Source organism: Miniopterus natalensis, chromosome 4 (assembly GCF_054644295.1).
Source record: "Miniopterus natalensis isolate mMinNat1 chromosome 4, mMinNat1.hap1, whole genome shotgun sequence".
Classification (NCBI taxonomy): domain Eukaryota; kingdom Metazoa; phylum Chordata; class Mammalia; order Chiroptera; family Miniopteridae; genus Miniopterus; species Miniopterus natalensis.
This window is the reverse complement of record NC_142084.1, coordinates 60,954,462-60,979,352: the sequence shown is the minus strand read 5'-3', so window position 1 is coordinate 60,979,352 and position 24,891 is coordinate 60,954,462. Positions and strand designations below refer to the sequence as shown.

General features: G+C 53.8%; 2 protein-coding genes and 1 pseudogene across 2 annotated transcripts; all 3 read right to left on the bottom strand.

Annotated features, from left to right (window-relative positions):
- Positions 1-4,233: 4,233 nt before the first annotated feature.
- CDC34 (cell division cycle 34, ubiquitin conjugating enzyme) lies at positions 4,234-13,865 on the bottom strand. The gene is made up of 5 exons (XM_016214878.2): positions 13,607-13,865; positions 10,457-10,543; positions 10,236-10,333; positions 9,214-9,348; positions 4,234-5,407 (listed from the first exon to the last, which is right to left on the bottom strand). The coding sequence occupies exons 1-5, from the start codon at positions 13,781-13,783 to the stop codon at positions 5,194-5,196; spliced, it is 711 nt and encodes a 236-aa protein (XP_016070364.1). The 5' UTR covers positions 13,784-13,865; the 3' UTR covers positions 4,234-5,193.
- Positions 13,866-16,175: 2,310 nt separating this feature from the next.
- On the bottom strand, positions 16,176-23,922 carry TPGS1 (tubulin polyglutamylase complex subunit 1). The gene is made up of 2 exons (XM_016214884.2): positions 23,549-23,922; positions 16,176-17,061 (listed from the first exon to the last, which is right to left on the bottom strand). Exons 1-2 carry the CDS (start codon positions 23,920-23,922, stop codon positions 16,524-16,526), a joined length of 912 nt encoding a protein of 303 aa, XP_016070370.1. The 3' UTR covers positions 16,176-16,523.
- On the bottom strand, positions 18,403-18,501 carry LOC148093311 (U2 spliceosomal RNA; annotated as a pseudogene).
- Positions 23,923-24,891: the final 969 nt, after the last annotated feature.

The window sequence follows — 24,891 nt, the reverse complement described above, 5'->3', positions numbered from 1 at the left end:
TCTATGGACTTGACTCCTCTAGGGTCCATGAATGAGTGGAATCGCACAGTATTTGTTCTTTCGTGTCTGGCTTATTTCACTCAGCATAATGTCCTCAAGGTTCATCCACTTTGTAGCTGGTGTCCACATTTCCTCCCTCTTCATGGCTGAATAATATTCCATTGTATGGATCGACCAGATCTTGTTTGTCCGTTCATCGTTCCATGGATATTTGGGCTGTTTCCAATTTTTGGTTATTCTGGATAAAGATGATATGAACACTCGTGTGCTATGAGTACTTGGGGGATGACCACAAATCTGAGGGTCCTAGTAAGGCTCAGCTGTGTAGAGTGCTGTATTGATCATTGATGTCTGTCCTGGGCCAGACATGGAGGGGGCAGTTTGAAGGCTTCCAGGGTCTTCAGTCCTCCCTCCCTCATAGTCCACTCCTCGGCTCTCCCTACCCATGTGACCCAGACTGGTCAATCAGATCGCTCCAGCCCTCCCCCCCCTTTAGTTCAGGGCAGAAACTTCTAAGAAGGCTCAGTGAGGGCCATGGTGTGGGTTTCTTCTACTGGAACTTTTCTGAAACAGCTCTTACTCTCTGCTGGACTTGGAGCTGGAAGGATGTCAGCCTGGGGGTAGCCCCAAAGTGAGAGGAGTCCACCTGAAAATGAGGCCCACACAGAGAAAGCTGAGCTTGGGGCTGTTAGTTTCCTCTTGCAGCTGTAACAAGTTAATGAATTACCTTACATTCAGTGCCTGAAGCCACACAAACTTACTTCTGTTCGTTCTGGAGGCTAGAAGTAGTAAGGGGGCCTCACTGGGTTAAACCCAGGTGTAGGCAGGGCTAATTTCCCCTGGAGGGTCCAGGGGAGAATTGTTTCTGCCTTTCCCTAAAGTATAGACTCTGGGGAGACAGTCTGGACAGAACCAATGTCTGGATCCTGCTATGCCTGAAATCCCCCAGCCTTGTCAGGCACAGAAACCAATGAATTTCCTTTTTGCTTGAATCATTTTGAGTTGGGCATTTTGTCCTTTGCCACTGAAAAGATCATGACAAATATAAGAGAGGTGGCTGAAAAACTTGACCCCAAAAGGCAGATGAACTCATCTATGTGCTGGGCCTCTGGAAGCAAGTCACCATCCATTCTCTCATTTGACATTCTGTTTTTACTTACTAGAGTGCATGAGGCTAGGGATGAGTTAATCAACCGAAGGTTGTCCCCAGTTCAACACCAGCAGGAGTCCCCAATTTGGGGTGTGGTGAAGGGAGACTTTATTCAGAGCAAACAGTTAAATTGTGATATGGCATGGCAGTAGGAAGGCTTGGCTGTGAGACAAGTCAATTATGATATAGTACAGCCATGAAACAGCTCAGCCAGTCCAGCCTGGGTGAGGTGGCCCAGTGTTACAGCTCTGGTGTAGCAGCTCAGCCCCAGCAAGACAGCTCTGCTCAGCCCCAGTGTGGGAAATAGTCTCCATCAGTAACTGAAAGTGTGCTCCACCAAAACAGCTGCAGTGAATAGAGAAGTTCTCCCCCTTGGTTTCGGATTGGTCCCTTTTTTGTTGTTAATCCTTACCTTAGGATATTTTTTCCACTGATTTTTAGAGAGTGGATTGAGGGAGGGAGGGAGGGAGGGAGAGAGAAAGAGAGAGGGAGAGAGGGAGAGAGAGAGAGAGAGGGAGGGAGAGAGAGGGAGGGAGAGAGAGAGAGGGAGAGAGAAACATTGATGTGATTGATGTGAGAGAGACACATTGATTGGTTGCCTCCTGTACACATCATGACTGGGGTGGGGGATCCAAGCTGCAACTCAGATTCTTGGCCTTGATGGGGAATGGTACTGAGAACCTTCCCTGCAGTGGCTGATGGTCTAATCACTGAGCCACACTGGCCAAGGCTGATTGGCCATTTTTATGCAAATGAGGACTCCAAATCCTCACAGCTTGATTGGTCCAAAAGGCACTGTCCTGATTAGTCGGAATGCAGCCACTCTGATTGGTTACTAAAGATGCCAATGAGGTTCAAGCTGCACAGCTCTGATCGGAAGGCAGGTCTTCAGCCCATGAGTCAAATTTTGATCCTAAGCGTTCTCTTAAAAGGCTCAGCTCAGACAGTGGCAGCAGCACAGTGCAGGAGGCTGGCAGCCCAGTTTGTGGCTTTTCCCTGATATACAGTGTCCACGAGGGACGTCTGCAAACAATGGTGGTTAGAGTCTGGTTATGATTTTGGGCCTGATTAACCACAAGAAGTCCTTCTTGGTAGGTATATTCTTCCTGGAGTCAACAAGTTTAAGAAAAAATAATATTTATAGTGTTCACAGGTCCTATCTTGTTAAATCCTAAGAATCCCAGGAAGTAGGTTCCATTAGTGTCAGGATGGTCAGATTTATCAACTAAAAGTAATGTATGCCTGGTTAAATTTGCATTTCAGATAGACAATGAATAACTTTTTTGTATAAATATGTCCCAAATATTGCATGTGATACCCTTGTAGCACTTTGTTGTTTATTTGAAATTTAAATTTAACTGGATAACTCTAGTAACTCCATTATGCAACTTGGCACACTGAAGTTCTGAATGTCAAAGTCACTTTTTCTTGGCTTGGTCAGTAAAGATGATTCAAACCCAGAGGCCTCAGATATTATAGTCAGAGCTTTTGTGTGCAAAAGCTCTTTTTGCAATCACGTGGAGTAGAGTCTGAGGAGGAAAGGGGTTTTTATTTTATTTAAAAAAATCCTCACCTGAGGAATGATTTAAGAGGGGGGGAGAGAGAGACATAGAAAAACATTGATGTAAAAAACATGGATCAGTTGCTTCCTGCCTGTGCCCCAACTGGGGATGGAAACTGAAACCTGGGTATGTGCCCTGACTGGGAATCGAAACTGCGACCTTTTGGTGTATGGGATGATGCTCCAACCAACTGATCCACATTGGCCAGGGCAGATTGTGGTGGTTTTAGAACATGGCCACCGATTCTCAGACATGCTCCCATTAGGAGGTGGAGTCTGTGTCCACTTTCCTTGAATCTGGGTGGGCTCATGCCTATTTCGACCAACTGTGCGCAGCAGAAGTGGCATGGTGTGACCTTCAAGGCTGCTCAGAAATGACCTTGCTCTTGGAACTGTCATCTTGGAGCCTGTGCCACCATGCTAAGAGGAAGCACTGGTGATGGATGTGGGGCCACATGTGGGCACTCAGTCCCTCCGAGTCTGGCCCAGAAGTTACCCCAGCCTTAACCCACATCTTAACCCAATGTGAGTTAAGGTGCCTTCAGATGACCCCAGGCCCCATAGTTCAAGTCACCTAGACATGGTGAAGAGGGGACAAGCCACTTGATTCCTGACCCATAGAAGCTGAGTGTAAAGTGGTAGTGGCTCTATGTCACTAAGCTCATATGGTTTGTTCTGTAGCAGGGGTAGTGTGGGGATAAGGTAGAGGTTCAGGGAGAGCAGAGGCTGAACTAACAAGCCCAAGGAGGGTGTAAGTGGGTGCTAGTGTGACTCTAGAGGTTGGGAAAGTTTTCTGTAAACGGCCAGACTAAGTATTTTTTACTTTTGGGGCCAATATTCAGTACTGAAGCTGCAGCTCATAAACAGCCAGACACAGGTAAAGAGGTGGGTGTAGCCAGTCTGGCCGAGGGTCTTGGTTTGCTTATACCAGGCCCGTCTAATGCAGGCCAGCAGCTCCTGGGCCCCAGGAGGCCCTTCCCTTTCACTGCCATTCTGGAGGCTGCCAGCCACTTGCTAGGCTCTCAGGAAACAGGAAATACAGCCTTGTAGAGTAGCTCACACTGTGGGTGACACCTGCCCCCCTCACTACCTTCAAAGTAGCGACTCAGCTTCCCCCTCAGGAAATGCCTCTAACTTAAAGAGGAAGTGAGGGGAAGCTGTATATCCCCAGGCCTCAGCAGCAGGAGGCGTCTGCAAGCTAAAAACACAGGCTGTTGGTCAGGCCTTCGTGCCTACAGGGTGCTTGGAGAGGGTCACACTCCTGGGGTGCACATGTGGGGGCCCAAGGACACCTGTGGTGCTCTGAGGGCTGCCTCACCTGTAACGCACAACAGAGCTCAGGCTCCTGGAACAAGGCCCAGGGAGGGTGATGAGTGTGGTTGCCACGGGGTGGGGAGAACCTCTGCTCAAATACAGTTGAGAACTCTGGCGAGTTCTCAAGAGTACTCAGCAGTAGACCCTCACTGGCCTTGTGCTACCCACCAGTTGGGTTTAAAAAAAGCGAGAAATTAAGACAACTAGGTGAAACTTTCCACATTTTAATGTAGGAAAATCATTCATGTTAACAAACAAAATTGTGAGGGCCAACTGTGAAAGCTGTATTTGTGGCACCAGTGCTGCGGTGCATTTGTGGAGCAGGAAGCAGAGCAGGTGTGCAGGCTCTACGTTTGCCTGGGCCCTAGGGTGCACCTGTCCACCACCTACACGTGGCCATACAGGCTCAGGCCACAGTAATCAGTCAGGCCAGGGTTCACTCAGGCCTTTGTTCTAATGTCACTATCCAACCCTGAATCCAGCTTGCTCCAGGCTTTTTAGTTACACAAAAATAAAGTCAGAGGCCTGGGTGAAACTGTGTGTAGCATCTGCAGGCAGCAGGGTGGAACCTGAGGGCTGAAAGTTGCAGGTCGTTTTCAGCCTAGGGCTCAGGACCTTGGGCCCACATTGTCAAGAATACACCCCCAGCTCCTGGGCCTGCCCCTGGGCCCCATGCACTTAGGTGTTGCAGGCACCAGGCCTCGACACTGTACCCCCATGGTCCTTGGGGAGGCCAAGGAGAGGTTGGTTCTCTGGGCTTCTTGTAAAGTTGTTTTATTTAGATTCCAAACAAAACAGAGAGAAGAGGTGACCACAAGTTAATCCGTCCACTCATGAGCTGGAACCCCAAGTCTCTGGCTCCAGCCAGTGGGGCAGTTGAACAGGCTGGAGTCCGGGTCCCTCAGGCCACCTTTGGCTTCAGGCTCGCCTGCCGGGTGCCCAACACTAATGGGGCCCCAGAGACGTGATGTGATGGCCTGGCCCCTCCTCTCTGAAGCACAGGAAAACCCAGAACAAATATGGGGAAAGGAAAGCGAGACCAAGGAGACAACGCAAGAGCGGAGCCACCTCCCTGAGGTAGTCTCGGCGACAGGAGGTGCCCTAGAGCCCACACAGTCTGGGCCTGGTGAGGTAAAATCTGTAAGTTTATTCGGCGGGGGACATGGTGTCAGGACTCCTCATTGCCAGAGTCATCCTCATCATCCCCAAAGCAGCTGTCGGCTTCAGCCTCAGCTTCAACATCCTCGTAATAGTCGTCGTAGAAGAGGTCTGAGCCCTCGTCGGGCGCCGGGGCCTTGGTCTTCACGCAGTACTCAGCCAACGTGGTGGGCACCTTTACCCCATCCCGCTCAGCATCTACCTTGGTCCCCAAGACCTGCTTCCTGGGGGAGAGAGAGGCAGGCAGTCAGGTGAGTTATGGCCTTTTCAGGATCCATAACCAGACGCCTTTGGAGGGAAGGTGATCAGGCAGCGTTATGGAGGGTGACTCGTGCACTAAGCCCCAGGGAGGGGCCTGACCGAGGCTAAGCCCCAGGGGACTCTGCAGCAGGGACCAAGGATCCTGGAAGATCACTACACTAGGTCAAAATGCTGCCACCGAACTGTTCACTTAACCCAGCTGACAAAATATCAAGGGGGCTTAGTTCTCCAGGGCCAAAGGATTGAAGGACTTCAGCCAGCTGAGGAGCAGGAGGCAGGCAGAGGGGAGGAAAAGTGGACAGCAGGGACAGCACCCTGGAGAGAGGGAAAGGATGCCATGGGCTCACCCAGGAAAGTTTGGACTCAGCACTGCACTGCTCACAAGGCAGCAGGCAAGGTTAGGGAAATGTTCCTGTTTACAGTGAAAGGGAGGACAAGTGAGGTGACAGAGGGTGGTAGCATCCCATGGGGCATACACCTGGCTGTCCGACACCCTAGCTCCAGTACCAAGTGTGTCTGAAACTGCAACCCCACAGGACCAACCCACAGATGCTGAAACCTCTGAGTCCACCAGGGGCTCTGCCTTGTCACCCTGACAGAATGTGTGGGAACACAGAAGGGGGTGAACAGGCAGAAAGCAGCCATTACAGCTACCCACGTGGGCACATGTGAGCTGGCCCACAGGGAGTCTAGAGAGATAAAAATAGTCTGGATTTTATTTTGGCACCATGTGGGAGGTGGCGGGGGAGAACTGGCATAGGAGCGGGCCACATGGGCAGGATACTCTGAAGGTGCCACCCAGCACTCACCCTGAGACCCTGAGGGTTGTGCACAAGTATCAAATGAGGCCGGTAGAGCAGGTGTTTGCTGAGCACCTCTCAGGATGGCTGGTGGGAGACTAGTGTTGCTACATCCATCACAGCTCTTCATCAGCTTCACAAACTGGAAACTAAGACTACCCAGCATCAAGGACAGCTTTCCCAGGATAGGGGGATGCAGAGAAGGGTGCACCCTATTGCTCATGGGTCCCCTGTGGGCTGTGTCAAAGTTGTTTAGAAAATTCTTACATAAAGCACCAGAGAATGACCAGCAAAAACAGGACAGACTATGTAAAGAAGCCAGCAGAATTTAGTCAGGGAAAAGAAAACAGCCCAGCTGGGCATGGCTCAGCTGTTGAGCATCCAGCTAGGATCCAGAAGATCACGATTTGATTCCCAGTCAGGGCACATGCCCAGGTTGCGGGCTTGATCTCCATCGGGGGCGTGCAGGAGGCAGCTGATCAATGAGGACTCTCTCATCATTGATGTTTCTATCTCTCTCTCCCTTCCTCTCTCTGAATCAATAAAGACATATTTTAAAAAAAGAAGGGAAAAAAGAAGAAAATAGAGAGGGGTACCATAGAATAGGTAGAAGAACTGACACTGCAAGGCCACCAATGCCTTAAACAAAACGCTGCATCTGTCCCTATGTGCACACATACATCTGCTCACACACGCACGTGTGTAACAGAAGGGAATAGTCAAACTGCAGGATGAGATGAAATGGAGAACCGAGGGCTGTTTAGAGAAAGAGAACAGCTGGTTTATTAGGGAGGGGTAAAGCTGGTTACAACACGTAAGCACATGGACAGACTCAAAGGTCAGGCACTGGGAAGCTACAAAAGGCTATTTCCTACTTTCTAGGTCAGAGCAGTGGCTGCTGGGGTGGAGTGGGGAGGGAAGAGATGGTGGAGGAGTAGGAGGGAAGTTTCAGATAGTGGAGCTGGATCTGCACCTTACCAAAGAAGTAGTTATGTTAACAGTCAAAACTCATCAAACTGAGCCCAAAAAGGATGAGCTTTACTATATGTGACACCTCAACAAACCTGACTAAAAAGCCAGTTACAAAGTGGCCTATACAGCGTGGTCCCATTTTTTGGATAAATGTCTGGAAGGATACACCCGAACATTAACCATTAGTTATTTGGAAAATGGGAGTTTTTGTTTCTATTTATATATAAATGTTTTTGCCTTCTGGTTATTCCATTTGTTTCCGTAGCTTTATTAACACAAACTGCACCTGTGTAAAGTGTCAGCTGTGAGCTCTGACCCACATGTGCCTTGTGAAAGCACCCCACAAGCTCACAAGTGTACTCATCACCCCCAGAGGCCCCTATGCCTCTTAAACCCCACATCTCAGATAGCCATGGGTGTACGTTCTAGGATTCCTGTCGAGGAGTGTGCCATCAGCTCCTGCGTTCGCCTGGCTTCCTTCACAAAGCTTAATGCCTGCAGACGCATCCACATGGCTGGTGAAGAGGCCACTCTTCACCAGCTTGCCCACTCTTTATCTGAAGGTGTGCATTTGGGCTGTTGTTCGTTTTTGGTGAGCTGATGCTATTTTGAACACTTGCATGGATGCTGGTGCAGAATGTCCCTGTTTCTCTTGGATAAATACTTAAGCCTGGAACAACTGGGCTGTAAGGCAGGGGTGAGTCTAACTTCTTATTTACCTTTCTACCTAAAAGGTAAACAACAAACTGAAAAGGTATTTGGGGAAAGAAACCTAATAAAGGGCTGTTTGTCATGAAACAAGTCAGTAAACTCCATGATAAAAAGTGACAATAAAAAATGGACACACGAGCTCACAGAATTCAACAAACAGAACAAGGCGGAAAGAACGGGTTATATAGTCCAACAGAAAGCTGATGGCTTGCACACCCAGGGCCCTAAACAAGGTCCTGTCCCCGATTTGGCACCTGCACTGCTGAGAATCCGCTACATAAAGTCTGTAGAATGTTCACCTGCTTCTAAATATGCTGATACCATAATGGTATTTCTGTCTTTAGATAATGAGTCCAAGTTTCAAAATTACAAACTTAAGTGACGTTCACAGCAGCAAATTATTAAGTGGGAAAAAGAAAACATTACACAAAGCAGTGTATCAGTAACATGAAAAATGACCACATGAAAAACTGCTGATGGACAGAAACAAGCAGTAGAAGGACACATGCACACCCGGACGTGGGTCATGGAGCACCTAAAAGCGGACAGGCAAACCACACCCCATTTGCTGGACACACTTACATGGAACAAATGTACCCCCGTTCTCAAAGGTGCTGCCCGGGAAGGAGGGGGGCAAGGGGCAAGGGGAAGGCCAGGAGGACCTTTGGAGCTCACTGCTAGACACCTGGGTGTCTATTTCTTTGCTGTACTATTATGACTGTGTGTGATACACCCACATCCAAACACGCACATGCACACAGCATGTACATTTACTACCTTAAATACATGGACTTGTATGACAGATATTTCACATTGCAAAAAACAAAGAAAAACACCCAATTTTCTTTTTTTTTTTTAATCCTCACCAGAGAATATTTTTTCCACTGCCTTTTCAGAGAGAGTGGAAGGGGGAGAGAAGGGGGAGGGGGGAGAGAGAGGGAGAGAGGAAAACATCGATGTGAGACACATGGATTAGTTGCCTCCCGCTCTCGAGCCAGCCAGGGCTGGGGATCAAGCCTGCAACCCAGGTATGTGCCCTTGGCTGGAATGGAACCTGGGACTCTTCAGTGGACAGGCCACAGTTCTAACCATTGAGCCAAACTGGCTAGGGCAACACCCAATTTTCTTAAAAATAAAATAAAGAGGCCAGGAGGAAAGAACCAATGGGTTGGGCTTCTATCTGGTTAGATCTTTCCCACTGCCCAGTGGCCTAGGTTTCCCCATTAGTGACTCCTGCCCTGTGAACAGATGTGAGAAGCCAGGTTAATCTGGGAGCCTTTCCTTACCGGATGATGTCTGTGTACTCCCGGTCCTTGCCTTTGCTCTCTTTCCACTTCCTGTACATCACAGAGGCATCCACATTGGCCGGGGAGAAGGTGTTGGGTTCGTTGAGGAGGGAGATGACGCTCAGGAGGATGGTTCTGGGGAGGGAGCACAAAGTGAGCAGGTGTAGGGCATGGGGGGGGGGGGTGTTCACTGGCTGCACTACACACCCTGGAAGCCGGGTCCGACACTGTAGCAGGAGCCACAGGCCAAGCACAGCCCCCTGGCAGCTAGCATTTATTGAAGAACGCACAAAGTTCCAGCTTTGCAGCCTCTCAGGCATAAGTCACTGGGGGAGCTTTTGGACACACCCTGAAGCCAGCACGCACCCAGAGACCACCTGGTACCCCCCATCCCAAAAACAATGTTTCTCTGGACTTCTCACTGGGCCTTCCCTCATTGCTGACCTCCTCCTGCCCTTTGCCGTATGCCCAGCTCCCTGGACAAGTATGGGCAGCCAAGCCCAGGACCACCTCTTTCTACCTGAAACATGCCTCTCCCATGCCCTAGGGCACTGCCTGGCAAGTGGGTCCCTCTGAGCTACCATCTCTTACTAGGCACTGGGCTGGACTAAGGATACACAGGCAAGAAGAAAGAGTGTCAGGCCCAGGGACTTGGCCACAGGGGGGCTGGCCCACTCAGGGTGAGTTCACCCCTGAGAACAGAGGTGGCTAGGCTTAGTGGGGATTGAAAAAGGAGGGGAGACCTCAGGGTAAGGCAGAGGAGTGACCAGGTGGGCAGAAAGATATGGACACAGAATTCCCATTTGATGGGGTAGTAGGTATCAGGAAATGAGGGGAGAGTCCAGCAGAGATGGCCCAGGACCCCTAGGGCCCCAGCACATTGGTGGAAGAAGTTTCAAGAGATGCCACAGCACTGCAAGGAGCTGTGGCCTCAAGGATGACACAGGTGTGTCTCTCCATGTCTGTATCAAAGAGGTCAGAAATGCTGGTGGCAGGCATATCCACCTGCTGACCAGCCTCACCTGACATTCTGGGTGGGGTTCCACCGCTCCGAGGGCAGCTCACCACTCTGGGGGTCGTCAACTGGGGGGTGGAGAATGGAGATGCACACGTCCCCTGTCTGAGCAGGGACAGGAGGGAGGGGTCAGTGCCCACACCAGCTCATCAGGCCGCACAGTGCCCCTCCCCTGCCCGCCCCCATTACAGAGAGGCTGGGAAGGGTAGGTGGGAGGGGCAGGCTCACCTCATAGATGTTGGGGTGCCACATCTTGGTCAGGAACCGAAAGGCTGGTGGGGAGTAAGGGTAGTCGATGGGGAACTTGAGGCGTGCCTGGGGGGTGGGCAGAGAGCAGGAAGACTCAACCAGGGCTGGCCCTGTTGTCCCCTCAGTGCCATATATGGGTTCAGGCTGGACAGGACAGGATATCTCTCGAGGACTCCGTCCATAAACACACAAACAAGGACATCAGCCTGGGATGGACACCCCCACTACAGGAGAGCTGCCCAGCTGGGACAGGCACACATGTGTGCATGAGTGCACGAGGAATCCTGAATGCTGTCCACACCCCTAACAGACCTGGGGTCAGGTGCACAATAGGTTGCCTTGGGCTTTTTGGGGGTCACCTGAGCTGATCCTGGTCCCCACCCTGCTACTGGGGAGAATGGGCACCTGACCCGGGAGCAGCTCCAAGCCCATCTGTAGCCCAGGCCTGTAGGAGGGTCAGGAGGCTGGGCACCAGGGTGGGCTCACACCAGCAAACAGCTCCACAGACCAGCATGGGCCTGGGGCCTTGGCCCTGGGAGCTGTGAGCCTCAAGCACGGTGTTGCACTCCCTGCCTCAGTTCCCAGGTTGTGGGGAGGATTAAAATAGATGTGTGTTCACTTGGCAGTTCTTCCCGACACCTCTGTAGCCTGGGCCCTGTGGGAGGAGATGAGTCAGTGCTGGGTGGACACACTCTCTGCCCGCAGGTGTCCATCTTGGGAAAACAGGAAGGCAGAAAAGGAAGGTCATGTGATAGACGGGAAGGGCCACCTGAGTGACAGAGCTACAGTTTCAGTAGGTGAGGAAGCTTCATTTGCTTGCTTAAGCCCCAAGTCCCAGGCTTTGGGATATCTGGCCCAGGATCCTGGCAGTGCCTCAGGCTCTCAGGGGTGAGAAGCAGACTAGGGGCCACAGAGGAACACGCCACCTCTGCTGGGTAGGGGTCACTCAGGGCATTTGGGTTAAATCCCTCTGTTCTCTGGTGAATGATGAGGCCACTGACCATGGTGGCAGAACAAGTCTGGAACCTGGGTTTTAACACCTGCCCTGTGGTCCCCAAGCCCAGTGTCGGGCTTCTAAGTGACAGCCCAGAGAATAACTGAGGCCTCCCCTGCACCAAGCACCCACCAGGTCCCATCACGTCTCTTATTTACCTTTGAGCAAACCAAAGCTCTGAGAATGAAAGCACCTTGCCCGAGGGCACACAGCAAGTGAAATGTGCAGGGGGCTCTAGAACTTCGTTTCTCTGGCATCCCTTCAGCACACTGCACTGCCCAGTGACCTGTCTTGGGCTGAGTGCTGCCATGGCTCATGATGGAAAATTGAGGGCAGCTGGGTTGGGCCTTGAGGAAGGTGCTGCAGGAAGTGGCTGGGAAGTGATAGTGGCCCATGGGCACTTGCCACCCCTGCATTTCCACATCTCCTGTGGAAGAGGGTTTTTCCCCTCACTCCCTGACCACAAGGGGACCTGAATGGGAGGGTTGGGTGGGTGACAGAATGGCCCTGGGCCCCATGCTGGTTTCCTTGAGGAAAAAGACCCTATGGCAGATGTGATCAAAATCTTGCAGGCGCCCTCCACAATCTGTTCTTTTCTAAGCAAATGGGATTATCCCCACAACAGCCTGGGAGGCTCTATGCACAATCCCTTGCAACCACTTAGGAGACAACAGCTAGACACCTACATCCTTTCCTACCAAACCTGCACTCTTGCTTAGAGTCTTGCCCCGGCTTTGCCTAAGAGTGGGGTCCTGGTTCTGAAGGAGCCCTTATTCTCACAGACTGCTACTCCCAAAACAGACAAAAGAGGCTGGGGAGGGGGGCTCGTTAACCCTTTGAGTAATCAGCCCCAAATCCATTCCCATGGTGAGGTCTGACTCCAAATTCAGAACTCAGCCCAGGACTGTTCCCACTCCTCTCCCCATCCCACCTCAGCAGGCCAGGCTGCTCCTTCATAAACAACTGAGCAGGTAAAGCCAAAACATTAGTCAAGAGTGCAAACAGAGACATCTGTCTGGGCAGCAGTATGGCCCCTCCCAATCTGGCCTAGCTATGGTTTCTGCTCCCCAACCAGGCTTCTCAGCCAGGTTCTTGGCAGGCTGTCATGGGGTGTGTTCCTATGCTTAAGGCTCATTTCTCACCTCTCCCACAGGGAGACCCTCTTGCTCAAAAAGTCAAGTCCTGTGACGTGAAAGGGGTCCTTCCAAAGCCACGCTTGGGCTAAGAACATGAGGTGAGAAGGCTGAATGCGTTTTGGACTGAGTCCTTTGTCACACCAGTCCCAGGAAAAGCACTAACTTCCCTTTCCTGATCCCAATAACAAAAGGGAAGTCCTTGGAATTAAATCACAGAAGAAATGGCCCAGAGTGTGAGATTCTGGCCATCTGCTTAGGGAACCTGAGAAAGGCCAGTTGAGGTGAGAGAGGAGGCAGAGCTTCTAAGGCTAGAGTCTGGGAAGCTGGTAGAAGCCAGAGGACTGGGGGTCTGTGGGGCCCGCCTCTGCAGTGTGGCTCCCAGGGACGGGGTAAAGGATGAGAGAAACAGCTCCGCTTCAATCTTCCGGGGAGAACAGGTTATGTAAAGCTCTGGATAAAGCTGAGAGGGCTTGGCCCGCTGCTATCGGCAAGGGTGGCTGCTTTCCAAGAAGGTCCTGGCTGCCAAGGCCCCATCCAGGCCTTTGTTAGAATCTGAGCAAGTGGCGGAGCCAGACCCCTACCCCCACACCGCTGGCCGGCCTGCCTCCCTCCCTCCCCCATGCCAGTGCTCCCCAACAATAGTGCTTGCTGGTTCTGGGGAGGCCTTTGTCTCCTCCGGGCAGGGGGCTGGAAAGGCAGCTGAAGGCTGGGTCTGCCAGGGCGGGGCGGAGGAAGGGGGCATCAGGGGCTGAGCCCTGCCAGAAGTGCGGTAAACAAGAACCCGCATCCAAACAAAACAGAGAGCGTCCTGGGCTCCTTTCTGGGGGACCTGAATCCGTCTTAGAGGGAACTGGGAAGTTCTCGGGGACTCCTGGGGCCGGAGAAGGAAGAGATGACTGAGGGGGCCCCCTGAGTGACAGCGAGTGCCTGGGAAGAGGGAGAGGGGGACCACCTCGCAAGGAGAAGGGTCGCGGCGTCCGAACTGGGCTGCGGGCTCACCTTAAAGTAGCCGCCCTCGTAGTAGGTGTTGGGGGGCCCGAAAATGGCCACCTCCCAGTTGTACAGGTCGCCCTCATCCACCAGGGTCACCCGGAAGCCCTCGACCGGCTCCTCCTGCAGCCCCTTGAGCTCGAGCAACAGAGCCTTCTGTGAGCTGGGTACCAGCGGCCGGGCCATGGCGGCGGCGGCGGCGGCGGCGGCGGAGGAGGAGGAGGAAGAGGAGCCCGGGATCGAGGGCGTGCTGGGCCTCGGGGCTGCCACGGGGGCGCGGGACGGGCCGGGTCGCGCGCCGGCCGGGGAGGCGCCGCCGGGGCCGCCGCCGCCTTCCTCCTCTACGCCTCCGCCGCCGCCTCCGCCACTGCCCGGGACCCCCGAGCGCTCCACTCGCTCTGGCGCCGCCGCCTGCCCGGCGCTCCCCTCGGCCCGGCCCGCGCGCCCCGCCCCGCGCTGCGCCTGTGCGCCGCCGCCGAGCCCGGACCGCGCCTGCGTGTCGCGGCCCGGCACCCGACTACACCTGCGCGCTCACCCGCGAGGCACGCCGGGAAGTGGAGTCCCCCTCCCTCGGGCCGCCGGGCGCGCGCGGAGCGCGACAGCCGGGAGGGAGGGGGCCGAACGCCCAGGTGCCTTGGTGCTTGCGACCTCCTGGGAGGCCGCTGCAGACCCTCGCTCGGACGAGCACCCGGGACGGCTGTGCGCGGGGAGGCGGGCAGGACTGGGCTGCCCCGCCGTGGCCCGTTTGGGGTCTTTTTTTGTGACGTCCCGGGCGCGGGGCGGGGCCGGAGCGGGGAATTGGGAGCAGGGGCGGGGAATTGAGAACTGGGCCGGGCCAGGGCGGGGTCCCTGCGTGTCGGCAAGTCCAGGTGGTGACCCTGCTGTCCTGATCCTGTTTCCCCAGGGTGAGGGGGAGTGGCGAATTCCTTTCCTGGGTCGCTGGGGGCTATCAGAAAGGTAGCCGAGTGGATGGTGAGGTGGGGGGCAGGTGAGAGCCTGCGCTGGAGCCCACGCACCCTGTTTTCGGCTGGCCGAGCCTGTTTCCTCCCATCTGTGGGGCTGAGGATAGGGCCCAGCCCCAGGCACATGTGAAGGCCCCACGACAGCCGTGTGGACGTGGGGGAGGGGAGGCCTGAGCGGAGCTTTGTCACCATTTGGATCCACCAAATAGAATCAGAAGAGATGGACAAAACGCTGCTCCGCAGAGAAACTGGGGAAGCAATCAGTTCACTTCTTGTTCAGCATTCATTTGGCACCCATCCTGGCTGAATCCCGAGAATGATCCCTGACCCTGGCTGGGCCCTAATCTCAGGCCGAACTTTGTCCCCACCCAAGTCCTGACCCCAGCTAGCCCTGAGCCAGGGCTTCACCCTGACCTGCTTGAGCTCTGATCTGGCTGTGTCCTTGGGCCCAGGACACTTGGTCAGGAGAGTGAGGTGTGGTGCCCTGGTCTCCATCCCTCCACCTCCACAGGTGACCTGTTCTTGTGGCCCAGGCTTCCTGCTGCTTTGCCTGCGGCCTTTCTGGCAGGTGTCCTGGACAGCCAACACCTGCAACACCTCAGGCTGGACCCAGGTGACACCCTCCCTGAGATGCCCCAACACTTGTCCCCTTGCCTTGCCCCAGCTGATAGGTAAACCTGTCTGGGAAAAGGAAAATAAAATGTCAACCATGGGGAGGGACAGAGGAGTCAGAGCCCTGGCAGAGCAGCAGCTCAAATGGCTGCCCAGTGCTGGGCCTTGGCTTTCTCAACCATAAAGCTCTAGGCTTCATCTCTCAGGCCCTCTGCCCTGCACTGTGGGGACCTGGATCGGGCCCCCTCATCTGTCAAATGGGCTGTTACCCTTGCTAAGTGGTCCAGGTGTTCTGACCCTCATTGTCTCTCTATAAAACCAATGTCATAGTGTTGGCATGTGGCAGCACGTCAATAAATAGTAATTAGATTAATCAAGACTTTTCCAGAGAGGTTTCCCAAAGTCTCTCCCTATGTACAGCACACATCCCTAGGAAGTACTGGGGGTAGGGAGTGCCGCAAATGTAAAAGCAGGTACTGGTTTATGCCCCATGCCCCAGGTGGTCCCACATGGGGCCTTGTCCCTCAGGAAATCCTGCTCAAGCTCTGAAACCTGAGGTAGTGGATGTCTAGGGTTTCTGCCTGCCTGTTTTCTGGCCACAGCACCTGATTTCCCTGAGGGTTTCCCCATCTGTCAAATGAGGGTAGTGACTTACCTTATAGGGCCATGGTGAGTCAAACAGGACATCACAGGTCTTGAACATGTTAGCGTCATCACTGTCATTAGTATCTGCCGTTGACCTCTTCATCTGACAGCTGGGGAAACTGAGGCCCAGGGAGGAACTCCTTGGGTGGGGCATGTGTAGAGAGTAGGGCTGGGGACCAGGTTTCTGTTTTCCATAGCAATCGGCCATGCAGGTCCATAGCCCTGGGGCAGGGCCTTCTGGGTCTAGGGCACCTCACTGGATGCCCCATTGCTCTCTGCTCCCATAAAGCTGGGTCCAGGAGCACCCTGGCATTTCCAGGTGGCAAATCTGGCCTCTGGGTAGTGGTGGGTCTGCTGGGGTTGGTCAGCATGCAGCTGGGTGAACCATTTCTGTGGCACAGGGCTGGAGTGTGGGGAGCACACACACACATCAGTTCTGCCTCAGGCACAGACTTTTATTACTGCTGAGAGGGGCCTTTACAGGTGTGTGGGAGGGTGTCGACTTCCGGGACCTTTGGCCTCCCACTGAAGGGGATGGAGTATCATTCCAGATCTGAAGCTGGGTGAGGGCTTCCCACACCTCCTCCTGCATGCAGAAACTCCAATCCTGGTTGCAGACCCATGTTCTGCCCAGGGGCAGGTGAGCCAGGCCTCAAAGCATCCCCAGCTGTCTGGGTGGAGGAGGCAGGTGAGGTGTGAGGAGGGGCTCAGCCCACTGGCTTGACCTTAGCAATGAAGAGGGCAGCAGCCTTCTCTAGGAACTCCTCTCTGGTCATGGGGGAGCTGGGCCGCCGAGCCACCAGGGCACGGTCCATGGCCAGCGCCAGGCTGTCAGGCCCCAGGCGTGAGCCGGCCTCCAGGTAGTGGGTGGGAGCAGTGGCACCGCTGCTGGCCTGCAGGGCCCCCTCCAGGGTGTCCAGCACTGCCTGGCCCATGCGTCGGTCAGCAACAGCCAGGGTTGGGTCCTCCAGCAGCTGGTAGAGGGCACCAGCCCGTGCCACAAACTCCAGCAGCACGAAGCAGGTGAGCATGCCAGTGCGGAAGACATCCAGTGGTACAGCCTCGTGGTCCCGGCACTGGATCTTGCGCAGCAGGGGTGCCACTACCTCCTCGGGCGCTTCCCCATCTCGGCAGATGCGCTTGAGCAGCTCACTGTAGGTACGCCCGTCCAGCCCCGGCTTCTTCTTACGCCCACTGGCGCTCAGGCACTCATAGGCAACACCAACATTGTTGTTGAAGGCTGTCCTGTAGGCGGACAGGGGTGTTGGGCCAGTCCAGCAGAGCCCTCCGCCCCCATGCCCACCATCCTAGCCCAGGTTCCTGTCCCCCTCGCTCTTCCTCCAACATGTCAGACCTGGTCCAGCCTCAGGGCCTTTGCTCAGGCTGTGACCTCCCCCTGGAATGCCCTTCCCTCAGCTCTTCTCATGGTTCCCTGAATCGCCTTTCTGGTGGGCCCTCCCCTCCCTAACCCTTTCCTCTAATTGTCTTCATAGCAGTTACTACCATCAGACTCACTGTTTTTATGAGTTTGTCTTTCCCACCTGAATGTCCAGGAGCCCACATCAGGGTTTATCTGTCAGTCACTGTGCAGCACCAGTGCCTGACACACAGCAGGTGCTTGATAAATGTCTGCTAAATCAGCAGATGGGCATCTGCCCCTGGGGACATTCCAACTGCCCTCCTGACAATGACATTTGCACCTATAGGGTGGTCACTCTTGACCAAATACTGTGCCTATTTATTTTCAATCCTCACCCAAGGATATTTTTTCCATTGCTTTTCAGAGAGTAACAGGATGTGAGAGAGACACATTGATTGGTTGCCTCCCACATGTGCCCCAACTAGTGCCGGGGATCGAGCCTGCAACCAAGGTACATGCTCTTGTCCAGAATCAAACCTGGGACCCTTCAGTCTGTGGCAAGATGCTCTAACCACTGAGCCACACTGGCAAGGGCTTGCCTATTTAAAATGGGTTAACTCATTCCATTCCTCCGGAGTTCCACTGGCCAAGAGTCAGCGAACTACAGCCATGGGTCAAATCCAGCCCCACTGCCTGTTTTTGTAAATAAAGTTTTATTGGCACACAGTTCTGTCAATCCACTGACACGTTGCTTATGGCAGCTTTCTTGCTGCAGTGGCAGAGTCCACAACAGAGACTGGCCTGCAAAGCTGGCATAACTTGTGACCTTTACAGAAGTCTGTCAACTCTGCTCCCAGCTGTAAGGTGGGGGACATGAGGTGGATGTGGTTCCTTGCCCCATGAGGAACCTGAGGTCCTACTATGTGCTCTGGCTGTGCTGTGAGCTTCACGAGCAAAGGAGGGGAGCACTGGTAATGTGTGGACTGCAGAGTGAGCCTGGGTGGCTAGTTTATCTGGTGTCTCATTCTCCTCATCAGATCAACAGCCCAGCACTCAGCCACAGCCCAGTGCTAGTGTGGCTGGTGGCCTGTTACTAGTTCCACAGTCCCAACTGGGAAGTGAGGTTTGGGGCAGGCTGACAGTCGGGCTAAAGATCCCAGGGAGGAAGGGGCTGAACCTAGGCCTTAATATTCATCCTTTTTGGGAGCTCAGCTCCATGGTTCACATTGCAGTTCCACTTTTGTTTTTTAAATTCTCACCCAAGGATGTTTTAAACTGATAAGAACAGATACTACACTTGATCTTAGCCAAAAGACAGAAGTGATTCCAAGGATATGTTTAGAGAGAGAAAGGGAGGGAGAGAAACATCAATGAGAAAAACATTGGTTGCCTCCTGTATGTGTTCTGATCAGGGATCAAACCTGCAACCTAGGTATGTGTCCTTACTGGGAACTGAACCTGAAGCCTTTTGGTGTATGGGACAACACTGCAATCAACTGAGCCACCAGGCCATGGCTGCAGCTTCACTCTTATTTTATGTGTGACCTGGGCAGGTCACCTCACCTTTCTGTGGGTTAGTGCACAGTGGGTGCCCAGTAAATGCTGGTCAGCACATAGGTGTCCAGTAAACTTGGACACTCTGGTCACCTCTACTGTACAGCATGAGGCTTATAGATTGTTTTGACTTAGTGAGCTATGTGGGTCAAAGCCCCGTTACAGAGGAAACAGGGGCAGAGGCAAGAGGGCAGTAGTCTGGAGGTCGGTTTGCATCCATCTGGCTATCAGCTTCTCTGTCTTCCCATTTATTGGGTTCTTTGCAGTGAGTAAGACCATCCAGGGAAGCAGAGGTTGGTGCCAGATGCAGCCTCATGTTAACAAACATTAGTTTCCATGATTATGACTGTTATCACATAATAACCCCTTTGTAGGAGCTTTTATAAACTTTCACCAGAAGAAGGAGGTTGGGGAGCCTGGTGTAACTGATGGCCGTGAGTCCCTGTATCAGTTACCCATTGCTGCATAACAACTTAACCCCCCAACTTAGTGACCTATAATGGCAACAACAGTTATTATATCGAGGTTTCTGTATGGCAGGAACTCGAGAGAGGCTTAGTTGGAAGATTCTGGCCCATTTCCTTGTAAGGTTGAGATCAGGATGTTGGCTGTGGCCATGGTCCTCTGAAGGCTCGAGGGTGGAGGTGTCTCACATGCTGGTTCAGACAGGGCCTGGCCCTGGGTGTCCCATGGGATGACTTGAGCACCCCCACATATGGTGGCTATTCCCCCAGTGTGCTGCTCTCAAAAGAAGTCGCTGTTACGTCCATGACAACTAGTGTTGACACAGGCTGGCCCTGTGGACATGGGAGACAAGTGCTTGCGGGTGAGAATACCAAGAGGTGAGTTCTCCAGGTACATCTCGAAGGCTGGTCACCACTGTGCTGTCCAACTCTCTCCACCCCGTGACTGAGCCCTATGACTTGCTTCGGCCACTGAAATGTGAATGTGAGCAATGCAAGGGCCACGTTTGTTGGAAAATTTCAGAGCCATCACACCATTTTCCACAGTCCACTCCCCACTGCCATGATGTGTAGCAGCCCCATGGTGTGAGACACAAACTTTAGTTGTGTTACGGCCACTAAGGTTTTAGGGGTATTTGTTCACTTGGTGGGACACAGCTCACCCGGACTGGTACATAAGTGGCCCATCATCCATCCAACTCTGGGCCCCAAAGCCTCTCTCCCAGGAACTTGGTTGACCTACCAGGTCATCTAGGTGCTTGTTGGTTCCCCAGATGTTCAATGAGCACCTTCTATGTGCATGCCTGTGGTACTGGCCCCAGCTCAGACCTGCACTCAAGTCCTAGTCATTTCCTCTCACTTTCCTCATCTGGAGAACGAGGGTTGTAATCTCTGAGACTCAGGAGTCTTGTGAGGACAGAGGGTAGGTTTTATGCCAAGTGCTCAAGATTGTACCAGCATGTGGGAGGGGCCCCATGCGTCCTTGTCATTTGCTATATCCTGGGCTGCGATTCAGCTGGGCTGTCCAGAAGCTGTTTATCTTAGACTCCTGGCCTCATGGGGCAGGAAGGCACGAAAAGGGGTAATTACAGCCCAGCTAGTGAGATCAGAGCTATGACGAAGATTGGGCAAGAAGCCCAGAGGAAGGCAACAACCAACCTCTAGGCTGAGGCCTTATAACTGCCCCTCCAGGGGGCTCCCCAGGTGGTTCCCAGTCATTGGGGGGAGCAAGAAGGCAGCCCACTCTAGACTTGGCGGCCTGGGTTCCATCTTGGCTCCACCATTGGACTCTGGGCCTCAGTTTCCCTGTCTGTAAATTGGGACTGAGCACTTACTGAGGGCTCCATTCCTGTCAGCAGTTTGTGAAACATGTGAGCATTTGTTAAAATAAACAAAAAAGAATATATTTATGGGATGTCTCCAGAAAGAAACACAGAGACTTTTCACTTTGGACCAGGGGTTCTCAATGGGGGTGAGTCTGCCCCCAGGGCACAATGAATAATATCTAGGGACATTTGTAGTTGTCACACTGAGGGTCCTCCAGTCATTGAGGGTGTGGGGGCCAGGGATAATGCTCAGCACCCCACAGTGCCCAGGACTGCCCTCCAGAGGTGATGTGAGCTGAGGAGCTTTGGCCTAGACCTGTTGGTACCTTTTGCATGTCTTCCAAGGTGACAGGGACCTGTGGGGACAGCACTCTTGCTGTTACTATTAGCAACATGGTGGCTTACAAGGAGGCCTTAGAGCCACACTGCCCAGGTCTGACTCTGGCTGTGTCCCTTCATGGCCATGCAGCCCTCACAAGTCCAGATGACACCCAGGGTCTCGAGGCCAGCAGGTAGGCAATGGGATGCAGCTGCAGCCATTACCACTCCTGCAGGCCAGCAATTCTGACTTCTCCCTAAATCTTCTGTGATAACATGCTCAAGAACAGCCCCATGATAGCATGGTCAACCTTGCAGCATCAGGTGAAGCTGCCCAACCTTGGAACACCAGTCTCCCACACCTGGGACTTGCCTAGCCAGGCTTCCACTACTGACCTGTCAGGCATGGTTAAGGGCCTCCTGCGTCTACCACTTACTCTGTCTCTGGGGAGACACATCTGTAACCACCATCTGCCATGCCCCCTGCTCACTGCTCTCCTCTGTGCCCCTGCTGCTCCCAACTGCCTACAGCAACAGCCCCAATACCCCTACACTGAAGTGACTTGTGTCCGCACAAAATGCACATCCATCTGGAACCTATGAGTGTGGCCTTACTTGGAAATAGGATCTTTGATATGTAATTAATTCAGGATAGAATGAGGTGGTTCGAAATCCAACGCCAAATGTTCTTAGAAGAGAGGAGAGAGACACAGAGAAGGTGGCTGTATGATGACAAGGCAGAGGCTGAAGTGACGCTTCCACAAGCCCAGGGATGTCCAGGAGTTAGGAGAGGCAGGAAAGACCCTCCCCTAGAACCTCCAGAGGGAGCTCAGCCCTGCAACACCTTGATTTCAGACTTCTGTCTTCCAGAACTATAGGAGAATATATTTCTGTTGTTTTGAGTCACCAAGTTCGTGGTAATTTGTTACAGCAGCCACAGGGAACTAATACATTTTCCTGTTGACCCTAAATCTGACAGACACTTCTCAGCCCTCATTTACTGGGCCATTGGACACAGGGCTACTGCTAGCGCACAAGGTGCCTTTGTGTGAATCAGGAAAAATTCTGCAAAAAGCCTTTATATAAATATCCTCATCTGTGATGTTTACGGAGCAAGTGGTAGTGCACTGCTTGATCTGAACAACTTGTACATGGTGGCCCTGCCACTGACCGCTTTTCCTCCTTGGAAGATGTTCTGGGATGCCACTCTCTTCTGGTTCCCTCCTTCACGTCTGGTCTGCCTTCACATGCTTTTTTGTGGGTTCTCTGAGGCCAGGGCTCTTCTCAGCTCTTCTGAGGCCTTCACAACCCATTCCAGTTGACAAACTCCTGTCCCAGTCGCACATCTCAGTTGCAGACCTGCTTGTCCACTTTCCTGCTGCAAGGTTCTCCCAGCTCCCTGACTTAAAAGTGCCCAAGTGACTCTGGGAACTTCCCTCAAACCAGTGATCTTCCATCTCAGTAGACAGCTCATGGACACTTGGGACTGTCCTGAACACTGCCCTTCCACCCTGGCCCTAGCAAATCCATCAGCTCAGGCTTCACAGCATGGCCTGAGCCCACGTATGTCCACTAACCTGCTCCTCTTCCCAGGTCCCCATCTCAGGGGTGGCCCCAACATCCAGATACCCTGCTGCTCCCCTATCTAGCTGTCATCTTGGACAGCCCACATTCCCCTTCCTCCTGTGGTGATGTGGCTGCTCTACTCAGATGCCTGCCCTCCACACCATTCCCACAGCTGAGTTCCCTCCCCAACGTCTCCGTGCTTTCCTTCTTGAGGCATGCACCTGTGACTCTCTATGAAGGTCTGCCCAGAAGCAGCTGGGAATACCCTGGGAATCAGGCTGAAACGCTCCCTTGGTTGGCTTCCTCCCCTTCCTGGGGTCTCCTGAGAGCACCCCCTTAAAAATCACCCCCACATGAATGCTTGCCTCTGGCTCTGCTTCTGTACACCCCTAGCCAAGACCCAGCCCACTGACATCAGTTGATGATGCTTCCCCCCAATCCACCTGACACAGACCATGCATTCAACACATATTCCTCAACCACCTTACATGGGCTCAAAACTGGGGGGAAGGGGTGGCGCGTGGGCAGTGGGCAGGCGCCATCCCCTTCACCCCACCATGCTTCAGCTGTGAGAAGGCTATGGGTCCTACACTGCACCTGTACAGCCTCCAGGCAGGTGCATCTGAGGCACCACTTTTCTCGGTGAGTCACGCGGACTTTTCCTGGACACCCCACCTGCACTCTGGGAGCCTCCCTCTAGGACAGGGGCCTTGGGTGACTAGGTTGCTTTATGTCTCCACAGCCCAGCTCTATATTCATTTTCTGGCTCAACGGACAAAACTGCTATGTTCCTAATGAGCTAGCCTGGCTCAGAGGACTTGTTCTGCGACCTTAGGCAAAGTCCTCTCTGGCCCTCAAGATTTTAAAAAAGTTCGGTGGGCTGCAAGGGGGAACTCATTACCTACAAAAGGAGTCACAAAAGACGACGCCGGCGCAAAGCACGCAGGCCACGCCTGGCTACGCTCGGGACCTCCAGCCCATCGCGGTCTGGGTCCGTCCTGAGCCAGAGAGGAACTGCGGACAACAGTTCCCAGCATGCTACGCACTCAAGCGCCGGGACCTGGGGCGAAGAACCGCGCGGAGCACGCTGGGAATTGAAGTCCGGTTGGGGCCCCTACCCGCCCAGTCCCGGCCCAGTCCCGCACCTCTGAGAGTGGTGAGCCAGGCGAAGGTGCCACAGCGCGCGGCCCAGGCGCTGCTGCTGCAGCAGGAGCTGGCCCGGGGGATCCCCGGCGCCGCCGTTTGCAGGACTACTCAGGCCCATGTTCTCGAAGTAGTGCGCCAGGAAGGAGATGGGCTCCTCGGGCCGTGCCTCCAGCACCTTCAACAGGGCCGCACGCAGCATCTTTGTCACGCCGACCTGCCGCAGGAAGTCCTCCTCGCTCTCGGCCGTTGCCGCCGCCCGGGACACTGACGGCCGGCTGCTGTCTGTGAAACTAGCCGCCGGGGCTATGGCCTGCCGCCGCTTCTCCACTGCCGCCATCTTCGCTGAGGGCGGTGGGACCGGAAGCACCGCCATATTCCACGGTGTGCTGGCGCCTCCTGGCGGCCATCTTGGTTAAGGGCAGAGGACGCCGCATACCTTTGGGAGACTTTGGGAAATAACTAGTGCAGGCCACCCTTTCCCTTAGGTTCTAATTGGCATTCTCCCTGCAGTTTCCTGTTTACGTGTACTGGTTGACTTTCTTGGCTTAGGTCCTGAACCTGAACTTTGCCAGACTCCAATATGGCTCCCAAGAAAGGGCTTGGTTTCTGGCATGAAGCCGGATTGTTTGCCATATTGGTAGTGGGTGAGTCCTTCCTTAGCATGGTTCCCTAGCAACCGGTCTCGTGGGTTACTAGAGCTGCGGGGCCGCGCTTAAGAGGGGCTTGATCCACCAGGATTCAAGGACTGAGTGCAGCCCGTCCCATTTTTCTGATTTTCGGTTTTGAGCCTTTGCGCTCAGCCTGGCCTTCAATCTAGCCCAGTCTTGGTCTAAGTTTATAGCTCGCCGCGTGGGGACGCCCCGTCCTAACCACCCCAGGCTGCGTTAGCGGTCTGCTCTGGGCCCCTAGACCCCTGTGCGTGCCGAGGAATCAGGAGACCACCCACGGTCCCCAGTTCCCCATCCCAGGCTGTCACCCTTCCTCACCACTTGCGGGATCTTTCTCACACTCTGCGCCCTCGGGCGCTCCCATCATTCCCATAGCTCCCCAGCGCCCACGGGCTCAAGCCCCTGGCATCTGCTGGTCTCATTTCTAGCCTCTGTTTTGGCTCTGTCCACTCCTTAGCTCCCTTAATAAGCCATCTCTCTTCTCTCTTCTGTGTCTTTCCTCACACTGCCCCACCATTCATTCTCCATTTCTTTTGACGACTGACTCCTAGTTATTCTTGAAGTTACAGGGCCCCTGCGTTCAGGGAAAGGCACAGTATTTGTATCCTCTCCCCCCAGGCAGAGTGCGCGCCCCGTCTGTCCCCGGGAGTCGCCCAGGGCAGAGGAGTCCTGCG